The 22,089-nt window shown below is 39.4% G+C and overlaps 1 protein-coding gene across 8 annotated transcripts in view; it reads left to right on the top strand.

The window, feature by feature from the left end:
- Window positions 1-22,089, top strand: part of GDPD4 (glycerophosphodiester phosphodiesterase domain containing 4) — an 84,677-nt gene that overhangs the window by 6,098 nt on the left and 56,490 nt on the right. For 4 of the 8 annotated variants that reach the window (XM_017893587.1, XM_017893586.1, XM_017893584.1 and 1 more), the window contains exons 2-5: window positions 7,445-7,647; window positions 9,695-9,798; window positions 15,439-15,532; window positions 18,054-18,113. In XM_017893587.1, the coding sequence (XP_017749076.1) occupies window positions 7,459-7,647; window positions 9,695-9,798; window positions 15,439-15,532; window positions 18,054-18,113 (447 nt within the window). In that variant the 5' untranslated portion in view covers window positions 7,445-7,458. Of the gene's footprint in view, window positions 1-3,432; window positions 3,474-7,444; window positions 7,648-9,694; window positions 9,799-15,438; window positions 15,533-18,053; window positions 18,114-22,089 lie in introns of those variants that run through there. The other 4 variants (XM_017893588.1, XM_017893585.1, XM_017893583.1 and 1 more) reach the window with 3 other exon arrangements.

Below are 22,089 nucleotides of genomic sequence, written 5' to 3'. Positions count from 1 at the left end.
GGAGTATAGTGGCCCCATCATGGCTTGCTGCAGCCTCAACTTCCCCAGTTCAAGTGATCCTCTTGCCTCAGCCTCCTGAGTAGCTGGGACTACAGGTGTGTGCCACCACATCTGGCTAATTTTTGTATTTTATGTAGAGATGGGGTCCCACTATGTTGCCCAGGCTGGTCTCAAACCCCTGGGCTCAAGTGATCCTCTAGACTCAGCCTCCCAGAGTGCTGAGGTTACAGGTATGACCTGCCGCACCTGGCCAGCTTTAGATTTATATTTCAGTCTGTGATCCATTTAATTTTTACAAAGAATGCAAAGTTGTGGGCCGGGCGCAGTGGCTTATGCCTGTAATCCCAGCACTTTGGGAGGCTGAGGTGGGCAGATCTTTTGAGGTCATGGTGACATGTGCCTGTAGTCCCAGCTACTCAGGAGGCTGAGGCAGGAGAATTGCTCCCAGGAGGCGGAGGTTGCAGTGAGCCGAGATCGCCTGCCACTGCACTCCAGCCTGGGCGACAGAGGCAGACTCTGTCTCAAAAAAAAAAAAAAAAAAAAAAATGCAAAGTTGTAGATTGAGGTTCATTTGTTTTTGGATGAATATCCAATTGTTCCAGAACCATTTGTCAAGGAAACTGTCCTTTCTCCATCCTTCATACTTCTGTCAAACATGAATTGACCATACATAGATGGGCCTTTTTCTGGAACCGGTATTCTGTTTCATTGATCTCTATGTCTGTCTGTTTGCTGATTCCACACTGTCTTGGTAACTGTAGCTTTATATTACGTCTTGAACTCAGGTAGTTTGAGTCAAAATACATTATTTTTCAAAATTGTTTTGGCTAGTCTATTTCCTTTGCCTTTCCATATAAATCTTAGAATTAGCTAATTGATTTCTACAAAAAAAAAGTCCTCAGAGATTTTGATTGGAATCATGTTGAACCTGTAGATCTGTTTGGGGAGAATTGAGATTATAACAATATTGAGTCTTCTAATCCAAGAAAGTGGTACTTAGATTAGAAGACTCAGTATTGTTATGAGTCTTTACTTGAGTCTTTGATTTCTTTCGTGTCTTGTAGTTTTCAGCATGCAGATCCTGCACATATTTTGTTAGATTTATACCTAAGTATGTGTTTGTTACTATTGTAAATCATCATTTAAATTTAATTTTTAAATACATGTTTCATCTTGGAATAATTTTAGATTTACAGAAAGGTTACAAAGATAGTACAGACAGTTCTTGTATACTCTTACCCAGTTTCAGTTTCCCCCAGCATTATCCTTTTACTGTGGTTCATTTGTTAAAACTAAGATAACATTAGTACATTACTGGTAACTAAACTTCAGATATTATTCAGATTTCACTAGTTTTCCCATTCATGTTTTGCTATTTCATGATGTAAATAGTGATTTAAAATTTTTACCTTATATTTGTTCATTCCTAGTCTATAAAAATTTTTGATTTTTGCATCTGGTTCTACCTTGCCAAACTCATTAATTCTAAGTGTTTTTTTTTGGTAGAATTTTGGAGATTTTCTACGTAGATAATCTTGTTGTCTGCAAATAGAGTTTTATTTATTTATTTCTATTCTTTATGCCTTTTATTTCTTTTTCTAGCCTATTGCACTGGCTAGGACTGCCAGTACAGTGCTGAACAGGATTGGTGATAACAGACATCCTTGCTTTGTTTCCGATCTTAGAAAAAAATCATTTAGTCTTTAGAAAGCAATCAGTCTTTCACCAGTAAGTGTGAAGTTAGCTATTAGCTTTTAATATATTCTCCATACAAAGGCATAATATTTGCTATTCCTAGTGTGCTGAGGGTTTTTGTCAGGAATGGAGTTAGAATTTTCTCAGAAGTATTTTATGTATCTATTTAGATGGCCATATAGTTTGTCTTTAGTTTGATAATATGGTTAATTAAGTTTATTTATTTTTTTTGTTTTGTTTTTGAGACAAGGTCTCACTCTGTTGCCCAGGCTGGAGTGCAGTGGTGTGATCTTGGCTCACTGTAACCTCCATCTCCAGGCTCAAGCAATCCTCCTACCTCAGCCTCCCGAGAAGCTGGGACTACAGCCATGTACCACCACACCCAGCTAATTTTTGCATTTTTTTTTGTGGATACAGGATTTGGCCATGTTGCCCATGCTGGTCTTGAACTTTTGGGCTCAAGCAGTCTGCCTGCCTCAGCCTCCCAAAGTTGTAGGATTACAGAATTGAGTCACCATGCCTGGCCCCAAGTTGATTGATTTTTGAATGTTGAATAATCTTTGCAGTCCTTAGGAAAACTACACTTGGTCAGTATGTACTGATGTATGTTAAGAATTTTTGCATTTGGATTCGTAAGGGATATTGGTTTGTACTTTTATTAGGATATCTTTGTCTGGTTTTGGTGTCAGGATATTGGTCACATAAAATAATTTGGAAAGTCTTCTGCTGTAAGAGTTTCTATAGAATTGGTATTATTTCTTCTGTAGATGTTTGGTAGAATTCACCAGTGAATCCATTTTTTTTTTTTTCTTTTTCTTGATGGGAAGGCTTTTTAACAGCAAATTCAATATACTTGATAGTTAAAGGGCTATTCAAGTTTTCTATTTCTTCCTGAGTGAGCTTTAGTAGTTTTTGTCTTTCAGGGAATTCGCCCATTTCATGTATCTATAGAATTTATGGGAATGAAGTTGTGCCAAATTCTTTGTTACTCTTTTGATGTCTCTAGGGTCTGTGGTGATGGTTCTCTCTTATTACTGATATTGATAATTTGTGATTTCTTTTTTTTTTTTTTTGAGACGGAGTCTCACTCTGTCGCCCAGGCTGGAGTGCAGTGGCCGGATCTCAGCTCACTGCAAGGTCCGCCTCCCGGGTTCACGCCATTCTCCTGCCTCAGCCTCCTGAGTAGCTGGGACTGCAGGCGCCCGCCACCACGCCCGGCTAATTTTTTGCATTTTTTAGTAGAGACGGGGTTTCACCGTGTTAGCCAGGATGGTCTCGATCTCCTGACCTCGTGATCTGCCGGTCTCGGCCTCCCAAAGTGCTGGGATTACAGGCTTGAGCCACCGCGCCCGGCCGACTTCTTTCTTTTTTAATCTCCTTAATGATCCTAGTCAGAAATTTATTAGTTTTGTTGGTCTTCTCAAAGAACCAGCTTTTGATTTCATTGATTTTTTCCCTATTTTTTCTATTTATCCATTGTTATTACTCCTAATCTTCTGTTAACTTTGTGTTTAATTTGCTCCACTTTTACTGATTGTCTGAAGATGGAAACTGAGATTATTGATTTTGAGATCTTGTTCTCTCTCTCTCTCTCTCTCTCTCTCTCTCTCTCTCTCTCTCTCCCTCTCTCCATGCCACCATGCTCTGCTAATTTTGTTTTTAGTAGAGATCGGGTTTCTCAATGTTGGTCAGGCTGGTCTCAAACTCCTGACCTCAGTTGATCTGCCCGCCTCGGCCCCCCAAAGTGCTGGAATTACAGGCGTGAGCCACTGCGTGTGGTAAGTATGAATAATTATATATCAATTCTCAAATATGTAAATGTCTATGCTGATGGAAGAAACAAAAGGAAACAGAGCTTCTAAGAATTGATTTTTATTAATACATAATGTTTGTACTTATTTATTATATACATGTGGTATTTTGATACATGCATAGAATGTGTAATGGTAAAATCAGGGTATTTAGGATATCTATCGCTTGGAACATTTGTCATTTCTTTGTACTAGGGACATTTCAAATCCTCTAGCTATTTTTAAATATGCTGTATATTGTTACCTGTAGTCACCCTACTATGCTATCAAACACTAGAACTTATTCCTTCTCTCTAACTGTGTGTTTGTACTTATTAACCTACCTTTCTTCATCCCCCCACAACTCCACGTCCTTCCCAGCCTCTGGTAATGATCATTGTATTCAGCACCTCCATGAGATCAACTTTTTAAGCTCCCACAAGAGAGAGAACATACAGTATTTGTCTTTTTGTGCCTGACTTATTTCACTGAACATGATGACCACCAGTACCATCCATACTGCTGCAAATGACAGAATCTCATTTTCTTTTTATGGCTGAAGAGTATTGTATTGTATATATAAGCTCATTTTCTTTATCCGTTTGTCCATTGATGGACACTTGGGGTGGTTCTATATCTTTGCAATTGTGCACAGTCCTGCAATAAACATAGGGGTGCAGGTATCCCTTTGATAAACTGATTTCCTTTCTTTGGATAACTACCAGGTGGTGGAATTGCTGGATCATATGGTTACCACAATATTTTAATTTTTTGAGAAATCTCCATATTGTTTTTTATGGCCTGTACTAATTTATGTTCCCACCAACAGTGTGTAAGAATGCCCTTTGTCTTTGCCACCTTCTTGATTTTTTTTCTTTTTGATAATAGCCCTTCTAACAGGGGTAAGATAACATCTCACTGTGCTGTTGATTTACATTTCCCTGATTATTAGTGATATTGAACATTTTTTCATATACCTGTTGGCTATTTGTATGTCTTCTATTGAAAAATAGAAGGGGTTTGGTGTGTTCTTCGTTTTCTAGTTCCTTGAGGTGCATAGTTACTTATTTGAAATCTTTTCTGCTTTTGATGTAGATGTTTATTGGTATAAGCTTCCCTCTCAGCATTCCTCTAGTTGTATCACATAGGTTTTAGTATGTGTTTTTCATTTCATTTGTTTCAAAAAATTTTTTTCTTAATTTCTTCATTGACCAGTGGTCAATCAGGACCATATTGTTAAAATAATTTCCATGTATTTTTACAGTTTCAAACATTTCTCGTTACTGATTTCTATTTTTGTTTTCCATTTTGGTCAGAAAAGATACTTAATGTGATTTAGATTTTTACAAATCTGTTTAGACTTGTTTTGTGGCCTAACATGTAGTCTATCCTGGAGAATGTTTTATATGCCGATGGGAAGAGTGTGTATTCTGTAATTGTTGGATGTAAATGTTCTGTATATATCTGTTAGGTCCATTTGGTCTTTGTTTTCTTTTAGCACTTGGAAAGAAAAGTTTTTCTTTTACTCCATCCTCTCCTATCGTGTAAGATTTCTACTGAGAAATCCACTATTAGTCTGATTGATTTCTCTTATATGTGACTTGATGCTTTTCTCTTGTTTTTGGAATTCTCTTTGACTTTTGGCAGTTTGACTATAAAGTGCCTTGGAAAAGACCTTTTTGGGTTGAATCTATTTGGGGATCTTTGAGCTTCCACTCTCTGGATGTCTGAATCCCTTGTTAGACTTGGGAAGTTTTCGGTGATTATTTTATTAAATAGGTTTTCTATGCTTTTCCCCACCTCTTCTTCTGGAATATCCAAAATTTGAGTACTTGGTCACTTAATGGTTTTCAAAATGTCATGTAGGGTTTCTTTATTCCCTCCTTTCCTTCCCCTCCCTCCCTCCCTTCCTTGCCTCCCTCCTTCTCTCTCTCTTTCCCTCCCCTCCCTTGCTCCCTCCTTCCTTCCCTGCCTGCCTGCTTTCTTTCTTTTTTGAGATGGAATCTTGCTCTGTCACCCAGGCTGGAGCGCAGTGGTGCAATCTCAGCTCACTGCAACCTCCACCTTCCAGGTTCAAGCAATTCTCCTGCCTCAGTCTCCCAAGTAGCTGTGGTTATAGACATGCACTACCACGCATGGCTAATTTTTGTATTTTTAGTAAAGACAGGGTTTCATCATGTTGGCCAAGGTGGTCTCGAGCTCCTGACCTCAAATGATCCGTCCACCTTGGCCTCCCAAGGTGCTGGGTGTGAGCCACCATGCCCTTCCTTCCTTCCTTCCTTCCTTCCTTCCTTCCTTCCTTCCTTCCTTCCTTCCTTCCTTCCTTCCTTCCTTCCTTCCTTCTCTTTCTTTCTCCCCTCCCCTCCTTCTGTTTCTTTCACCTTACTGGGTTACTTCAAATGACTTGTCTTCAGGTTCTGAAATAATATCTCCATATTGAATTATCTCATTCAGATTCTGAATTGTTTTTCTGATTTCTTTGTATTATTTATCTGTGCTCTCTTGTATCTCATTGGGTATATTTAATATTGTTATTTTAATTTCTTTGTAGGCATTTCACACATTTCTTTTGCATTGGAATCTCTTGCTGGAGAATTATTATATTACTTTGAAGTTGTCATGTTTCCTTGCTTTTTCATGTTTTTTGTGTCCTTATGTTGATATCTGCACATCTGCTGTAACAGTTGCTTTTTATAATTTTTTGGGTTGGCTTTCATAGGGGAAGATTTTTTTTTTCTTGTAGATGTATCTATAGACTTGGTTGGGTGGGGCACTTTAGTTTTTATTTTGGGTTCATGCAGTAGTATAGTCTCCCTAGGATTTCTTTGACTGTAATCAGTGTCAGTAGTGTCTATGATTTTCTCAGTGGTTTAGGCTGTGGTTGTTAGCACAGGCTGCAGTGAGGCTTTGCTGGGAATGGGGACATCAGGCAGGCCAATCCTCAGGCCCCAGTGGTGGTGATGGCAGGCCGATTGTTCCTGTCCTTGGACCCCTGGCCAGTGTACACAGGCACTGGTGTTAGCGGTCTAGGAAGGCCAGTTTTTAGGTCTCTAGGTGGCTTGCTTGGGTACTGGCAGTGTTAGCAGTGTGCTGGGCAGGCAGGTGGGACCCTGGAGCCCTGGGCAGCATGTGTGGTGTCAGTGATGGCAGTAGTGTTAGGGGGCCAATCTTTGGTCTCCCAGGTGACATGCACTGGTGCTAGCAGTGACAGCAGTAGGATGGGTGGGTCAGTCTGTAGGTCCCCAGGTGGCACATGTGGGTAGGCATTGGTGCTGGTAATGGTGCCAGGTGATGTTGGCCTGTCCTCAGGCTCCTTGATGATGTACACAGGTGCAGGTTGTGGTGGGTGCCTGTGTTCTTAATGCTGTTGTGAAGCCACATACTACATATTTGGTTCTATCTCTGAAATATTTTTTGTTGGCAAAGGAAAAATAAGCTTGTCACATTTCAGCCATTGTTGTTTTGAAGATTCCATCATTCATAATTGAAGCTAACCCTAACTGATTCCATATGGGAGAGGAGAGAAAGGGAAGAAGCAGCCAGCTGTGTATCTGAGTCACTTATTAGTCAAGGATGGTATTTTCATGTACCTCACCCATGCCTTTAACGTCTCAAGTTATTTCAGCAGCATATTGCAATTTGAGAAGCACATTTGTATATATTATCTCATTGGATTTTTTCAGCATGTATTAGGTGGTGAGGACAGGGAATATTGTCCCATTTTAGAGGTGTGAAAACTAAACCTAGAGTGATGCAGTGATCACAGTAAACACTCAACAAGTTAGTGAGAAAGGTAGGAAGAAGCTCTATTTTTCTGCCCCAAATCCACTGTATTATCTTTGATTATAAACAGTTTTTTAAAAATTCATCTCTCTTTGATAAAATTTTCTGTAGAATGATGGGATAAGGTACATTAAGGGGAGTTACACTAGATCCTGATTATTTTATTTGTCTTTCAGCCAAAGGGTGAATCATGTTTAAGAAGGTCAACAGGATTGAGCACAAGAGGAATAAGACAGGAAAACCAAAAAAACTTAATCCATGGATTCCACGCATCTTCAACCACCAGTGCTATGTCACCTTCCTTACAGGCTGCTATAGTTGCCTTTGGAAATTCAGACAATGGGAAAAAACTAAAGTTGGATTTTGTTGCTGCACTTGGGTACAAACTGATAAGGAGCTGGACTGCGTTTTCTCAGATGTGGGGAACATAGGCTGACCGCTGGCCCCATAAGGGCTTTTTACGGTCTCCAGGACTGGGGATGCTAGGGCTCCATTTCTTCCATAAAAGTATTGCACCAAGATTAAACTTAAAACATGTACTTGCTTTCTTCATTTCTTTCCTTCACTTCATTTTTCACTTTTATTCTTTACTTTTCCTTACTACCTCTTTTATGTTTATTCATTAATTCACTTTTGCATTTATTCATTCAGTGAAATCTTGAAGAAAAAGTGATGTTTGGGTGCAATTAGATGTTTTTGGTTAGGGATTACGGGGATGCCTGAATTGTAATTTGCTCTCCTCTGTGAATTTCTCTTCTCGGGAGAAAAAAATAGCAAGTGAGAAACAAGGTGCTCATTCATAATTGGTCAAGCTAGTGGTGATTTTCCCTAAGGAAGAGCTCTAGTAAGACTGAGTGGTGGCATATGGACTAGCCTCTTTTAGGGCCTCTATTTGTAAGCCATATGTTGGAACCCTTTGGTGAGCTACATGGTATAAATGATTAAATTATCAGCACACTGAAATGAGAACAGAAGAGCAAAATCATGTACCTTTACTTATTTGTGAACATGGCCCAACTAGGGTCCCAGAATCAGACCTATTGGATAATTAATTTCTTATACCTGAAGTGGGGAACACAAGGAAAGGGGTAGGAAATGGGAGGTTTCCCTGGAGTAGGCAGGAATGTTCTTCTGTCCCCACTGTATCTTTCCTGCCCAGATATTTGGCCTCTATGCGAGTCACTGGGGATAATACAAGTGCTTCAGGCATGCTTCCTGCTCTCAAGGAATTCAGTCTACTATGGGGAAAGATAAGTACACACACACAATCTCAATATAGTGAGAGAAGTGCTGTAACTGTATGTGCATGTGCACAGGCACATACCAAGGGGAGGGCCACCTTTTAAAAGGTGAAGGGTGATTAAGAATTGGATAGGTAGAGAATTGGGGATGGTGAAAGAATTGGTATTGGAGGAGAAGTCAAAGGGCATAGTGAGTTTGGAGATTGATATAAGGTTTATTTTAGATGAAGGAGAGGATATGAAAGAAGAAGTGAGGGGAAAAGAAGCTAGAGAGGGAGATGGGTCCAATGTTGTGTGGTTTTAAGAATTTGACCTCTGCCATTGGGAATAAAGAATCCCCAAAGACTTTAAGCTGATGAAGTAGTCTGAGCTGTGGTTTGGAATGATTATTTGATTGTGTGGAGGATGTATTGAAAGGCACAAAACTAACACAGGGAGACTTCTTTGCCTTCAGAGAAAGCAGTACCTCCTCCATAATGATAACCTCCATTTTGGCTTTGAGCTTACACAGATCTGGGTTCTAGTCCTGCCCCTGCTACTTCTTAGCTGTGTGATCTTGAATCAATTATTTGACCTCTCTGAGCTTTCTTGTGCAAAAATGAGATTGATGCCTAACTCATATGGCTCTAATGAGAAATAAATAAAATGAAAGTAGCTTGTGAAATCCTTAGCATTTTACTAGAACAAAATAGCTACTTAAAAAAAATTATTCTTTAACTCCGATTCCCCCTTTCTTCTCCAATGGGGTAGATTGATGACTAAATGAACTCATTAATGATGAATGAATCAGTAAATTAATTACTGAACAAAACATCTGGTAGCTGGAGAGGCAGATTAATTCAACAGATGATTGTTAAAAGCCAGCTGCATTCAAGAAACTATACTATGTATTGGTAATACAGAGATGTTCGTTTTCCTCAAAGAAGAAACAGTGTAGCATCAGATAAAACATAAACGCATAATTCCAGTTCAGTGTAAGAAAGGTTGTAAATAGGCATATACAGGATTTGGTAGGGGTAACAAGAAGAGAGTGGTCACTCCAGCCTCAGGAGGGTGATGCATGGCAGTGCAACTTATACCTGAGGTGGGGAACACAAGGAAAGGTAGTTTGGCAAGTGTATACAGAAACTGCTGAGGTAATAAGGATAAATGAAGCTAAGTTAGATTTCTTTTTTCTCTTCCCAGAAAGAGCAATTATTTTGCCCGTGCCTGGTAATTTCATTTGTCTTATCTCTGATGTTGCTGTTCCTGTGGATAGAAACATCCAATGAATACTTTAACTTTGACTGGTGAGTTTCACTTTTTGTCGTTTCATTTGTGTAAGGGCATTTTGGTCTGTAACTACCTGGATTCTACCTCAGGCTGAAAAGATCTGGTGATATAGTAGGGAAGGCGGACAAAACTGGGCTTTCCACAGCTTGTGGGTGAGAGGCCTGCCTCTGGGGCAGGGGTAGGATGCTTAGCACCCTAACTTGTTATACTTTCTTCCACTGTGCTCAGTCTCAGACTAAATCTGGCTCAGTGGGAAGCTTTCATGCTTCCAATATCCACAGTCCTTCTACTCAGATAATGATTCCCTGGTATCTTTTCTTTAGTCTCTTTGAGTTACTGATGCCGACACTAGTTGGTCTTCATGATCTCTATCCCTGAACCCCACCTTCTCTGCTGCTCCTATACCCACTTCCTCTCCCTACTGTTCTTAGGAGGCTTCCTAGGATTCTGCACACAGTGACACGTATCCCTTCCCAGCACTCTTTCATGGCTAAACTCCTACTCTGGAATGTCCCCAGCCCTTCTAGTTTTTCTGGCTTGATGTCTGCTAACCTTACTGCAAATCTTGTTATTTGGTATATGGGGAAGAAGGATCTGTTTGGATATGGGGCTTTTAAAATGGAATATAGTTTTTTTTTTTTTATAGAAGTAAAACATGGTTTGTTATTTTATGTGTAAAGTCCAAAAAGTTAGAAATATAGTATCTGCCTAGTCCCATTCTTGAGAGATAATCACTCGATATATTTTCTATGCTGATTTTCTATTATGTTCATGTTGTATACATAATTTTGCTTTTCTTTTCACTTAAAATAACAAACATTTTAACAAAATTTTAAACTCCTAATGAACATCATTTAAAATGGTTTAAAATATTTCATGACAGATGCTATAATACACTTAGCCATTTTAATTGTTAGGCATTATATGTGTGTCCAATTTTCTCGTTTTTATAAACTAGTAATGCAGAGAAATCTTTGTATTCTGACTAATGTTCCTAGAATAGATTCCCATAAATGGCATTATTGAGTCAAGAAGAATAAACGTTGTTAAAATTCATTATGCCCCCAAATTAGCCAGGCATGGTGGTGTGTGCCTGTAGTCCCAGCTACTTAGAAGGCTGAGGTGGGAGGATCCCTTGGGCCTGGGAGGCAGAGGTTGCAGTGAGCCAAGATTGTGCCACTGCAATCCAGCCTGGGTGACAGAGCCAGACCCTGACTCAAAAAAAAAAAAAAAAAAAAAAAAAAAAAAAAAAAAAAAAATTTATTATGTCTATTGCCAAAGTACTTTCTCAAAAGGTTATAGCAATTTCTATTTAAAACAGAGGTATATGGTAGCATTAAATATTCTCATATTGCATATTTTTTCTCGATGAAATTTTTTTGTTTTAATTTGAATCATTTCGTTTCAGAACAAGTTTATTTAACTAATTTCTTTTCTTTTAAAATTTATTTTCCTTTGCTTACTTATTCATTGGGGATTTTCAGTTAGCCTTCTCACTGGTTCATCTGCAGTTTTCTTTATGGGCTGGTTCTGAATTATTTCACAGAAATTGTATTTCAATTTAAAATATAAATGCTATGGTATAATTTATTCATATTTATAAATTTTAAAATACCAGCTCTGAGATCCATAGTTGACAAGGTTTATGCAAAGTCTAATATCCAAATCTTTCTGCCTCTCTCCCCATCCCTTGAGTGGTATCAAAGTTCTGGGGCTTACCACAAGATAGCAAAAATAGCTTGGTGGTGGTAAGAAGAAACTCTGGTCATCAAAATGACACTGGTCACTCTGGCCATTATTACTTTCATTAGACAGTGCCTCAGTCAAGCATTGGTCCCTAGCCACTTTTTGGAATTGCTCTTCCAGGCATTTTATAGAAATATTCCTCACAACAGGCTTTTGCATTGACCACAAGCATGGCTTGGAACCCTCACCATTGTTCCCAAGACTGAGATGCTTACTGGCTAGCTTCCATGATCTTCCTTGCAACCATCCCCAATTTGTGAATTTCGTCTGCCAGGATACAGTGTTGTAAATCAGGCACAAGTCTGAGTACCAATGAAGTCTTCAATCCTAGTGCAAAGTTGCAGCATAGTCTTTCATTTTCTTCATATGTTTTTAACTTGAAGACTATTTCGTATAATAACTAATATAGCTATACTAGATTTGCATGGTTTATCTTTTCCATCCTTTATTTTTTTAACCTTTCTATAGCTCATGTTTTGGAAGTTTCTCTTATAAATAGCATGTGGTTGGGTTTTTCAAATCCAGTTTGGCAATATTTGTCTTTATGTTCCAAATAAAAAATAGCTCTGTACTAATATATCACTAATATATTTTATTTGAGCTTACATCCGTATTCTTCCTAATGCTGTTGTCCTATCAGTTCTGTGGGTTTTGTTTTGTTTTTGAGGCAGGGTCTCACTCTGTTGCCCAGGCTGGAGTGCAGTGGTGTGATCTTGGCTTATTGCAGCCTCTGCCTCCCAAGCTTGACTGATCCTCCCACTTCAGCCTCCCAAGTAGCTAGGACTGCAGGTGCAAACCACCACACCTAGCTAATTTTTTTTTTTTTTTAATGGAGACAGGGTTTTGCCATGTTGCCCAGGCTGGTCTCAAACTCCTGAACTCAAATGATCTGCCCACCTCGATCTCCCAAATTGCTGGGATTGCAGGTGTGAACTACCGCACCCAGCCCTGTGTTCTTTTTTCCTCTTTTCTTGCCTTACTTTATATTAAGTATTTTTTATTACTTTATTTTTCCCTCTATTAACTTGGAAGGAATACCCATATTTTCTCTCCTACTGACTCTTGCAGTCTTTTTTGTACCTGCCCTGGAAATTGCAACATGTAATCTTGACTCACCAAAGTCTTATATTAGTATTTTAACCTTTTCCTGGATAATACGAGGATCTTGAAACACCTTAACTTCATTTACCTCCTTCTGAGTTATAAGCTATTCTCATCATATATTTTAATCCTACATACTTTTCCAACCACAGATGACATTATTGTTGTTTTGTATAGTTAATATTCTTTTACATTTACCTATATATTTACTTTTTTATTACTCTTCATTTTATCATGCACCTCTGATCTTTCATCTAGAATCTTTTTTTCTCTGTATAAAAAATAACCCCTAGGTGTCCCATAGAAGGTGACGGTTAGGAAGAGGAGAGGCCTGAGCTGTGTATACCATCAAGCCAGTACCTAGGGAGAGCATAATGTCGGTTCACACATTTAGATGCTTCAAAGCTAGGATTCATTCCCCCACAAATCACAAACTGGGAAAGTTTGTGCTTTCTCCTAGGATATAACCCTGGAAGTTCCAAATCAAAGTGTATTATGTTTACAAGGTTACCTTCTCCCCTGTAGCCCTGTGAAGTTTCTAAGAGCTTCCTGTACCTCAGCCAATTCTAGAGAAAAATTACCCCAAATGCTGCACTATCTCTGGATTTCCTTCCTTGTTTGGATCTTGGCTCCATAGTTCTTCAGTGTCTGGTAGATGTCTGATGCTTTCATTTAGATTTTTCAGAACATTTTGTCTAGCTTTTCTAGTTGTTCCCCTTAGCTAGAAAGAGCAGAATTTTTTGGTAGGGTAACTGTAACTTCTCTCTTTTCCCCTCTGTGTGTGTTGTTTCTCCATTTCTCACTATGCGAGGGTTCCTAGGGCCTCCACCATCAATGTGTCTTTTTTCCTCATCTAGAGTTACTGTCAGCTGACAGTTGATGATGCCGATATAAAACATTGCAATATGTATTGGGGAAAAGTGCAAGAAAGCTGCATCTTACAGCTGTGAGAAAGCAGGGAAGGGGTCCTTGAAAGTTTCTTTAAACATTCTGTTATAACGATAACAGAAAATATGGATTTTACATGAGTAGGTTGCATTGACTAGGCTGCCACAATAAAGCTGTCTTGGTTGAGTGAGTAGGCCTACATCCAAAATGGAGATGTGATTATGCTGCTAGCGGGATGTAACACAATAGTCCAGAGCAGAGAGAAAACTGCTTAAAAATGCTAAATCAGAAGAAGCCTAACTTGGACACATTCATGTAGAGTAGGCCTACTGCATAGTCATCAGCATTGTATATTCCCAGCTTAAAGAAGTGATGGCCAAGAAAAGAGACTTCCTTTTTCAATTCCCACTGATGTTCAGGCAGTCACATAAGCAAACTCCTTCTCACTCTTTTCACTCCCTTTTTTCACACCACTACCACCACCAACAGTAAGTACAGTTACTTACTGGGATGGGAAGAAGTGGAGGGAGAGAGAGGAAAAGCCAAATCACGGTTCTTCTTTTGCCTATAATCCATAGCTGGGGGGTGGGAACTTCACCTGAGTTTGGTAAGAGGGCTTTGAAGTAAACCAAACTAATAGTAATATTTACATGTGATCGGGCATCCAAAAGAAAACCTTTTAGGTTGAAAGAGATTAAAATACAATATCAATGTGACCAGTAAGATGATTAGAAGAAAGAGGAGTACCATGAAATGACAAACATTGTTTTCTTTGTTACTTGGAAAGCAAAGTCAGTATCTCGATTTGGTTAAACTCATTAATTCTTTGACTACATCTAGAGTGCTATTAAGGCCAGATTTCATGTTTTTTTAATTTCAAAAATGTTTTTTCAAGATCTCTGTTTGATTGTTTTGATAACATCAAAAAATTGTGCTTGGGTTAAAACACCCTATTCTTGTTTCATGGATGTGAATCATTCCTTTACGTTATGGAAGATCTTAAATATATTTATTTTGTGGCTCTTTTCTGATGGTTCTATTAATTATGTTTTCTTGGGTCCAAGTTTTTCTATTTGTTGGCTTCATAGGGTTCATTTGTTGACATCCCTTACATGTTTTCTGATTCCTGATTGTGAGCTCATCTTCTACAGAGCACTCTTCCCAGTGTCTTGATCTGGGATACCTTTGTTAGTAAGGCTGTTTGCCTGTTTGTTTCTTCCTAGTTTATCTCACAGCCCTTGTCCAAGAGAATTTCCTTTATAATTCTTATTAATGTAGTTTTTTGTTCACTAGCCTGTAGTTTGCATCTTAAAAAATATAATTTCTCCAGGTTTTGTACAGAGAGGAGGAAATTTCTGTTTTCTTGACATGAAGATTCAAATTTATTTGATGTGTAATACCTAGACCAAGTATAACATTGTTTCTCCTAACAAATCATTAGCAATTTTCTCTCATATGCTACATTAGGAACAGAAAAATTGGGGCTTTTTTTTAATATGGTGGCTGTGATTGCAATGATGTCCAAAAATGTATATGCATGTGGACAAGGAGCCTGCCAAAGTGTAAAGTATTAGTTTTGTTCAGGTGGTAAACTTATGGGATATGTTGTTTCTCTTCCGGTATTCCCAAATTTCTGTATTATATTATTTTTCTAAAAGAGGACATAATTTTTAAATATGTATTCTAAATAACTTAAAATCCTACTGTGTTTACAAACCCCATGAACATCCCCAATTGCCTACAGAACACAACTTTAAAACTCCTCATATAAGTACCCGCAAAAACTGCTGTTCACACACTGTTTCTCTTTTTATCTCCCTACATTTTCTTATGCCTTATCTAGTCTGGTTCTGTCCCTATCCTTGACACAGATGCTACTGATTTCTGCAGTATTTTAAGAACTGAAACACATTTTTTTTCAGGGTCACTTTTCTAGGAACAGGATACTGGTTTTTCTGGTCTATTTTTATTCTGAGTTTAGCTGGGATCCTGACTGCCTACTCTTCATTGCTGTTGGTGAGTAATGCTTCTCATTTCTTCCACTCCCTTCCTGAGTAGCCTGATGAGGTGTTCCTGCCTGTGGTATAGTATCCAGTTGGTACTGGGGGCTCTCAGAACCCAAGTTCATTCTTGTCTTAGTAGAGTTGGGGTTTACATTAGCTAGTTGAATTTTAGGCACAAGGAATAGGATGTGGAAGGAAAGCCTATTCTGTTAGAGGATGTGTCTTGCCAGTTTGGCCCTTTGAAAGTGTAACAGAACATCCTTTTTCTATTTCCTTGTTTTATACCCTATCCTGTGGTTCCCTCAATATTGTCATTTTAGATACCCATAGCTTCACATCAGCAGTATCTTTACTCATCTCATGTCCCATCTTCTGAAAATCAGTCTTTCTGGGCCTTATAAAAATTTGCTAGTTTATTAAACTTGTTCTGATGGACAAATGCTAGTCACCTAGCCCAGATGCAAAGCACATTTTAGCAAAAGCCTTTTGGCAATAGTGTGGCCTTGTTTCTGTTACCTAACATAGTAGTGTCTCTTAGTGTGAGAAATTTATGCCAGGTAAGAGAAAAGTCTGTGGAAATGGGAGGATAACTTTAGACAGAGTTTTGCAGTGCCCATTTATACATAGGGCAGATAACTTTCTCTGATTTCACCATTCCTTTCTCTATTGAATTCTTGTCTGATACAGAAGAACCTAGCCCCAAATCTGTTGCTATTTGCACGAACTTTTTCTTTCAAAAAAACTTATTACTATATGAGCAGAACATTGTGAGAAGTGCTGAGTATACGGAGATCAATAAAAACTAAGCACTTTCTGTTTTCATGCAGTGCACTTCATGGAGGTAGGTGTGAGATATAAGTTACAACTATTCCTTGTCACTGGAGTGGGATCTTAAAGGAATGTTAGATTTGGACATATAGATATGGTAATGAGGAAGAACATTGTGGGCTGAGGGAGCTTCATGACTAAGCAAGACAGAAAAATATAGGATATCTTGCTGAGAAGGAAAGGTCAGTTCTGTTAGTATGTAGGGCATAGTGAAGAATAATGGGGGGCCGGGTGCGGTGGCTCCTGCCTGTAATCCCAGCACTTTGGGAGTCCAAGGCAGTTGGATCACAAGGTCAGGAGATCGAGACCAACCTGACTAAACCCGGTGAAACCCCGTCTCTACTAAAAATATATAAAAAAAAATTAACCAAGCGTGGTGGCGGGCACTTGTAGTCCCAGCTCCTCAGGAGGCTGAGGTAGGAAAATGGCGTGAACCTGGGAGGCGGAGCTTGCAGTCAGCCGAGATAGAGCCACACTGCACTCCAGCCTGGGCAATACAGCAAGACTCCGTCTCAAAAAAAAAAAGAATAATGGGAAAACATGGCTGAAAAGATAGGTTTGTGAGATTTTGGAAGGCCTGGAAAGAAAGGCTAAGACATTTGATATAAATCAGTTTTCTATTTTAGGAAAATTATTCTCGATGTTTTGGTTTGGAGGGTGGCTATAGGCAGAGAGACCAATTAGAAACTTTTTTTTTTTTTACAGGAGGAAAATGTAGATGAAGGATGTGCTCTGGGCCAAACTCTGACTACTGAATTGTGCCGCTTTTATGCACAATAAACATGAAATGGTATAGTTAGGTTCTAAGAGGGGAATGAATTCTAGTGTCCCATAAAACAATATATTTTAACAAACTTTCTACTCTACCCTACCTCTTTTTGGATACATACAATGACAACAATAGTGAAAAAGAAGGGGTACCTGGATTCTATTTCTAGTTCTATCTTTAGGTTACTATGTAACCTTGGTCAAGGCATGTAACTCTTCTGACCTCAGTTTCATTTTTTTTTCAAATGAGAATGATAATAATATTTAATGGTATAATATAGGGCTAAGTAAAGAACAAATGAAATATACATGAAATTATTTTGATAAAGAGGTAAGTGCCTTACACATCAAATTATCATTAATATCCTAGGCATCTGAGGACTCCAGTTTTCAATTTCTATCTTTACACTGACTTGGTGACTGGCTAGATTTAGATTAAAATCCAAGATTTATTGAATCTATACCAGTGTTAACAACAGTGGTTTGACAGTTGTAACAACAGCCCTGTTGTCCTTGGACAGCAAGAGTCCTTGGAAGGGCTGCCTCCTGACGTTTCTTCTCTTACAAGTGAGTCTGAGTAATACCAGGAAGAAGGTTCCTCACAGGGAAAAGAAATGGGCAGGAGCTCAGGAAGAGTATCAGTGTGGTAATTGTTATGAAATCTTAGAGGAGATAACACGGAATTCTTCCTGAGGTTGCAGATGGAAGTTATAAACAGGAGGCGAGATTTGAACTGGCTTTGAAGAGTCTGTGGCATCGGGAGAGGGAGCTTTTTCAGGCAAACAGCATGGAAAACTCCCAGAGGCTAAATAAAGTACAGGTATAGCAAGAAGTGAGTGTACTACCGGACTGTGAACAGAATTTGGAGCTATAGGAACAGTGCTTTGGGTGGCAACTTGGTGATTTCAAATTAACTCTCTTTTTCTTTGCTTTTGCAGTTACTTGGATTTTTGTTGCTTTGGGAAGGGATTGAACTATACCTGCACTTGTGTCATAAGGTAGGACATCAGAGTCCACATAGGAAACCTTAGACCAGGACTGAACCTTAGGCCAGGCCTAAACATGCTCCTTGGTGTACTCAGTTTTGCATATGGGTTACCCTCTCTGTTACTGTTCTCCTTGGAGAGAAGAGATTTACTTACACCATTTTAACTGAAATAATTAAATAACGTTGCAACTGATTTATGGAAGGAACTGAACCCGAGCTGAACCCAAACTCTTATTCTCACTGTTTCCTATTAAACTCAATCTGTGACCCTGTTCTTCCCATTCCAGTAAAATCTTAGGCACTCATTCCATTAATTTCCCAGTACTTTTTAGTCACAGGAATACTCTCATTTCAGTGATTAAAATTTTCAGTTCATTGTAATAACCTAAGCTCCAATTTTATTAACCTTAAAATGTTTCCCCTCCCCTATTTGGGCCTGATCCAAGCCTGAAGCCCATAGCGGCAGAGAGGGCATGGTGGTCCTTTTACCTCTTTTCCGCCTGAGTGGGGTCCAGGGGAAGAGGAGATGGAGAAAAGAGCACAGTCTCACAAGGAGAGGGGAGAAGGGAATCGGGGTTGATTTCTAGGTAAATGTACAGTTGCTTCTTTTCCTGTAAACTTTTTCTATGTGTGTTTTCAGAAACCCTACTGAGAGCCTTGACTGTAACTCTCTTGGTGGAGTCAATGCCTGTCTTCCTGCAGCGCCCTGAAATTTCTTTTTTGAAGTCCTTTTGACCCTCTCTTGAATTTGGATATCTTTAAAATAACACCAGCATGATTTCTTTCACAGGGTCTATATCTGGTCCCCAGAGGACAGTCAGCTTGGCCCCACCATCTACAGGCATGTAGCGTATTTCCGATACAGCATCCTTGTTTTGTTCTCCCATGGGCTTGAACAGCTCCAGTGACAGCCTCTTGCTTTTTTGTATACTTTTTTGGGCATGTTTTAAAAAAATTGATACCAGTAATTGGACATATTTGTGGGATCCATGTGATAATTTTGATATATGCCTACAATGTATAATGCTCAAATCAGGGTACTTAGGATATCCATCATCTCAAGCATTTATCATTTCTTCATGTTAGGAACATTTCAACTCTTCTAGCTGTTTTGAAACTATTTTTTGAACTATTTTGAAGCTATTTATATTATAAATTATTGCTAACGGTAGTCACCTTACTGTACTATCAAACATTAGAACTTATTCTTTCTATCTAATGGTGTGTTCTCATTAACCAACCCCTCTTCATTTCTCCCACTCTGACCCACCCTTCCCAGCCCTTGGTAACTATCATTCTATTCTCTACTTCCATGAGATCAACTTTTTTAGCTCCCAAATATGAGTGGGAACATCAGGCATAGTGTTGATACAATTCCTTGTATTTTCCCAAATCCAGAAACATTTCAGACTCTTGAGTGGTCCCTTTAAGTCTTGAATTAGTCCATTTGCATTGCTAGTAAAGGAATACCTGAGATTGGGTAATTTATAAAGAAAAGAAGTGTATTTTGGCTCATGGTTCTGTAGGCTGTAAAGGAAACATAGCACTGGCATCTGGTCCTGGTGAGGGCCTCAGGAAGCATACAATCATGGTGGAAGGCAAGCAGGGAGCCAGCATATCACATAGCAAGAGAGGGAGCAAGAGAGAGGAGGAGGAGGTGCCAGGTCCTTTTAAACAACCAGATCTCATGTGAACTCACAGAATGAGAACCCACTCATTACTGCAAGGATAGCACCAAGCCATTCATGAGGGAGCTGTCCCCATGATCCAAACACCTCCCTCTATGCCCACCTCCAGTATTGGTGGTCACATTTCAACATGAGATTTGGAGGGAACACAGGTCCAAGCCATATCAATATCCTCTTACTCAAATGAGAAGTATGAACTGGAAATATAAATTTAGAGTTATTAGAATAGATGGAGCTTGAAGTCATGAGATTTTCTAGGGAAAGAATATAGATTTGAAAACTGAACAAATAGGACTTATTGACATCGACATTTATTTTGGATTTGGGACACCATGATAAATTAACCAATACCAAGAATCCCTAGGAGTGAAAACATTCTGATTACCATTCCAGGTTTGTGTCTGTTATAAAAACTATGCTTATGTTGCCTGTGCCAGTTAAGTACTGCTACTTGGCCTCTGCTATGGCAGAAGCGCATCATCCCCCTTTGAAATCAGGAAGACTGTCTGGCAGCATCTCTCACCTTTTTTCAGGCATACAGGATGGCCACCACAGTGCTTTTCAAGGATGCTGATGCTTTCCTCACCAGTGTCTTCTGGGACCTCCCAAAGAACTCGATATAGGGAGTAGGTTAGCTCATAGGTGATACTGTTCTAGCACTTTTTCTTAATAAATCTTTTATTATTTCTTCTATATTATACCAAGAAATTACTGGCATCCCAATTTCATTGAGCATAGGCTACCACTGAGCCTGGGCTTCAGATAACCAAACAATTAGAACCTCTTTGAACTGCTTAATACCTGGATTCTAGGATATGAAATCCAGAATCTCTGGTAAGTGCACCCATATCAATAAATTTAGTCTGATCTAAAATTCTGTTCTCTTGTCCTTGTTCTCTTTCCCTTAGAATTCATTCCCACACATATTCTACAGGATTTTTGCCAATATTAGTTAGGAAAATCTTCTTTTCTAAGCCTTCATCTTCTGAGGCATTCTGGGATCTAGTTCACAGATTCTGAAGGCAATGAAAAGTGCAGGGGGATTATTAAGAGTTGGCATTCCCTTGGAACTTAACTACCTTGGTTGAGTCTGCAGGTCTTCAAACCAGGAATGACCAGGCTTATCAGACTTGTGAGGAGAGACTGATTTTATTGGTAAGGGAGATTTTGTGGTGCTTGGAGTTTCAGTTTTATTGTACTCAGAATCAATTTAGGAAGAAAAGCGTTAGCACCAGGGGGTTCTAGAACCCCCCTCCCCTTCCCCTTCTACCTACAGCTGCCCAGAGAGAAGCGAATGGCATCAACCCAAACTCCTTATAAACATGCTAATAACCTGACCTCCTAGTAGACACACTAAAGGTATTTGTCAACTCCTTATCTGCAAAAATTTCTACCAGGATATACCTAGATATATCTAGGTTGGTTTTGGTGTAAACAAACCTGGAATATATAGGTTCATGTGGTAGAAGACATGGCTGACTAGAGTTATATAATTAATGGAGTATAAAATAATGATGCTCCATAACCAAAATGACTCCTGTAAAGGAACGTTTCTTCATATTTTGCTCAAAACACACCTTACATTTTAAGTCCAAAAACAGAATGTATACTAATACAGGAGAGGAAAGACCCTGTATGAGTAGCTGCATTTGACATAATCGTATCTGCTCGAATTTTTTTTTTTTTTTTTCGAGATGAAAGTCTAGCTCTTTCGCCCAGGCCAGACTGCAGTGGCACTATCTCGGCTCACTGCAAGCTCCACCTCCTGGATTCACGCCATTCTCCTGCCTCAGCCTCCCGAGTAGCTGGGACTACAGGCGCCCGCCACCACGCCCGGCTAATTTTTTTGTATTTTTTTAGCAGAGACGGGGTTTCACCGTGTTAGCCAGGATGGTCTCAATCTCCTGACCTCGTGATCTGCCCGCCTCGGTCTCCCAAAGTGCTGGGATTACAGGTGTGAGCCACCATGCCCCGATTTTTTCTTTTTTCTTTTTTCTTTTTTTTTTTTGGCAGAGTCTCACTCTGTTGCCCAGGCTGGAGTGCAGAGTGGCGCGATCTCAGCTCACTGCAACCTCTGCCTCCCAGGTTCAAGTGATTTTCCTACCTCAGCCTCCCGAGTAGCTGGAACTACAGTTGTGCACAATCACGCCTGGCTAATTTTTGTATTTTTAGTAGAGATGAGGTTTTACCATATTGGCCAGGCTTATCTCGAACTCCTGGCCTCAGGTGATCCACCCACCTCAGCCTCCCAAAGGGCTGGGATCATAGATGTGAGCCACCGCTCCCAGCCAACCACTG

The sequence above is a fragment of the Rhinopithecus bieti genome, unplaced genomic scaffold (assembly GCF_001698545.2).
Source record: "Rhinopithecus bieti isolate Rb0 unplaced genomic scaffold, ASM169854v2 scaffold_23868, whole genome shotgun sequence".
In the NCBI taxonomy this organism is placed as follows: Eukaryota; Metazoa; Chordata; class Mammalia; order Primates; family Cercopithecidae; genus Rhinopithecus; species Rhinopithecus bieti.
The sequence above is the reverse complement of the archived record's forward strand: the minus strand, read 5'-3'. Positions and strand labels throughout refer to the sequence as shown.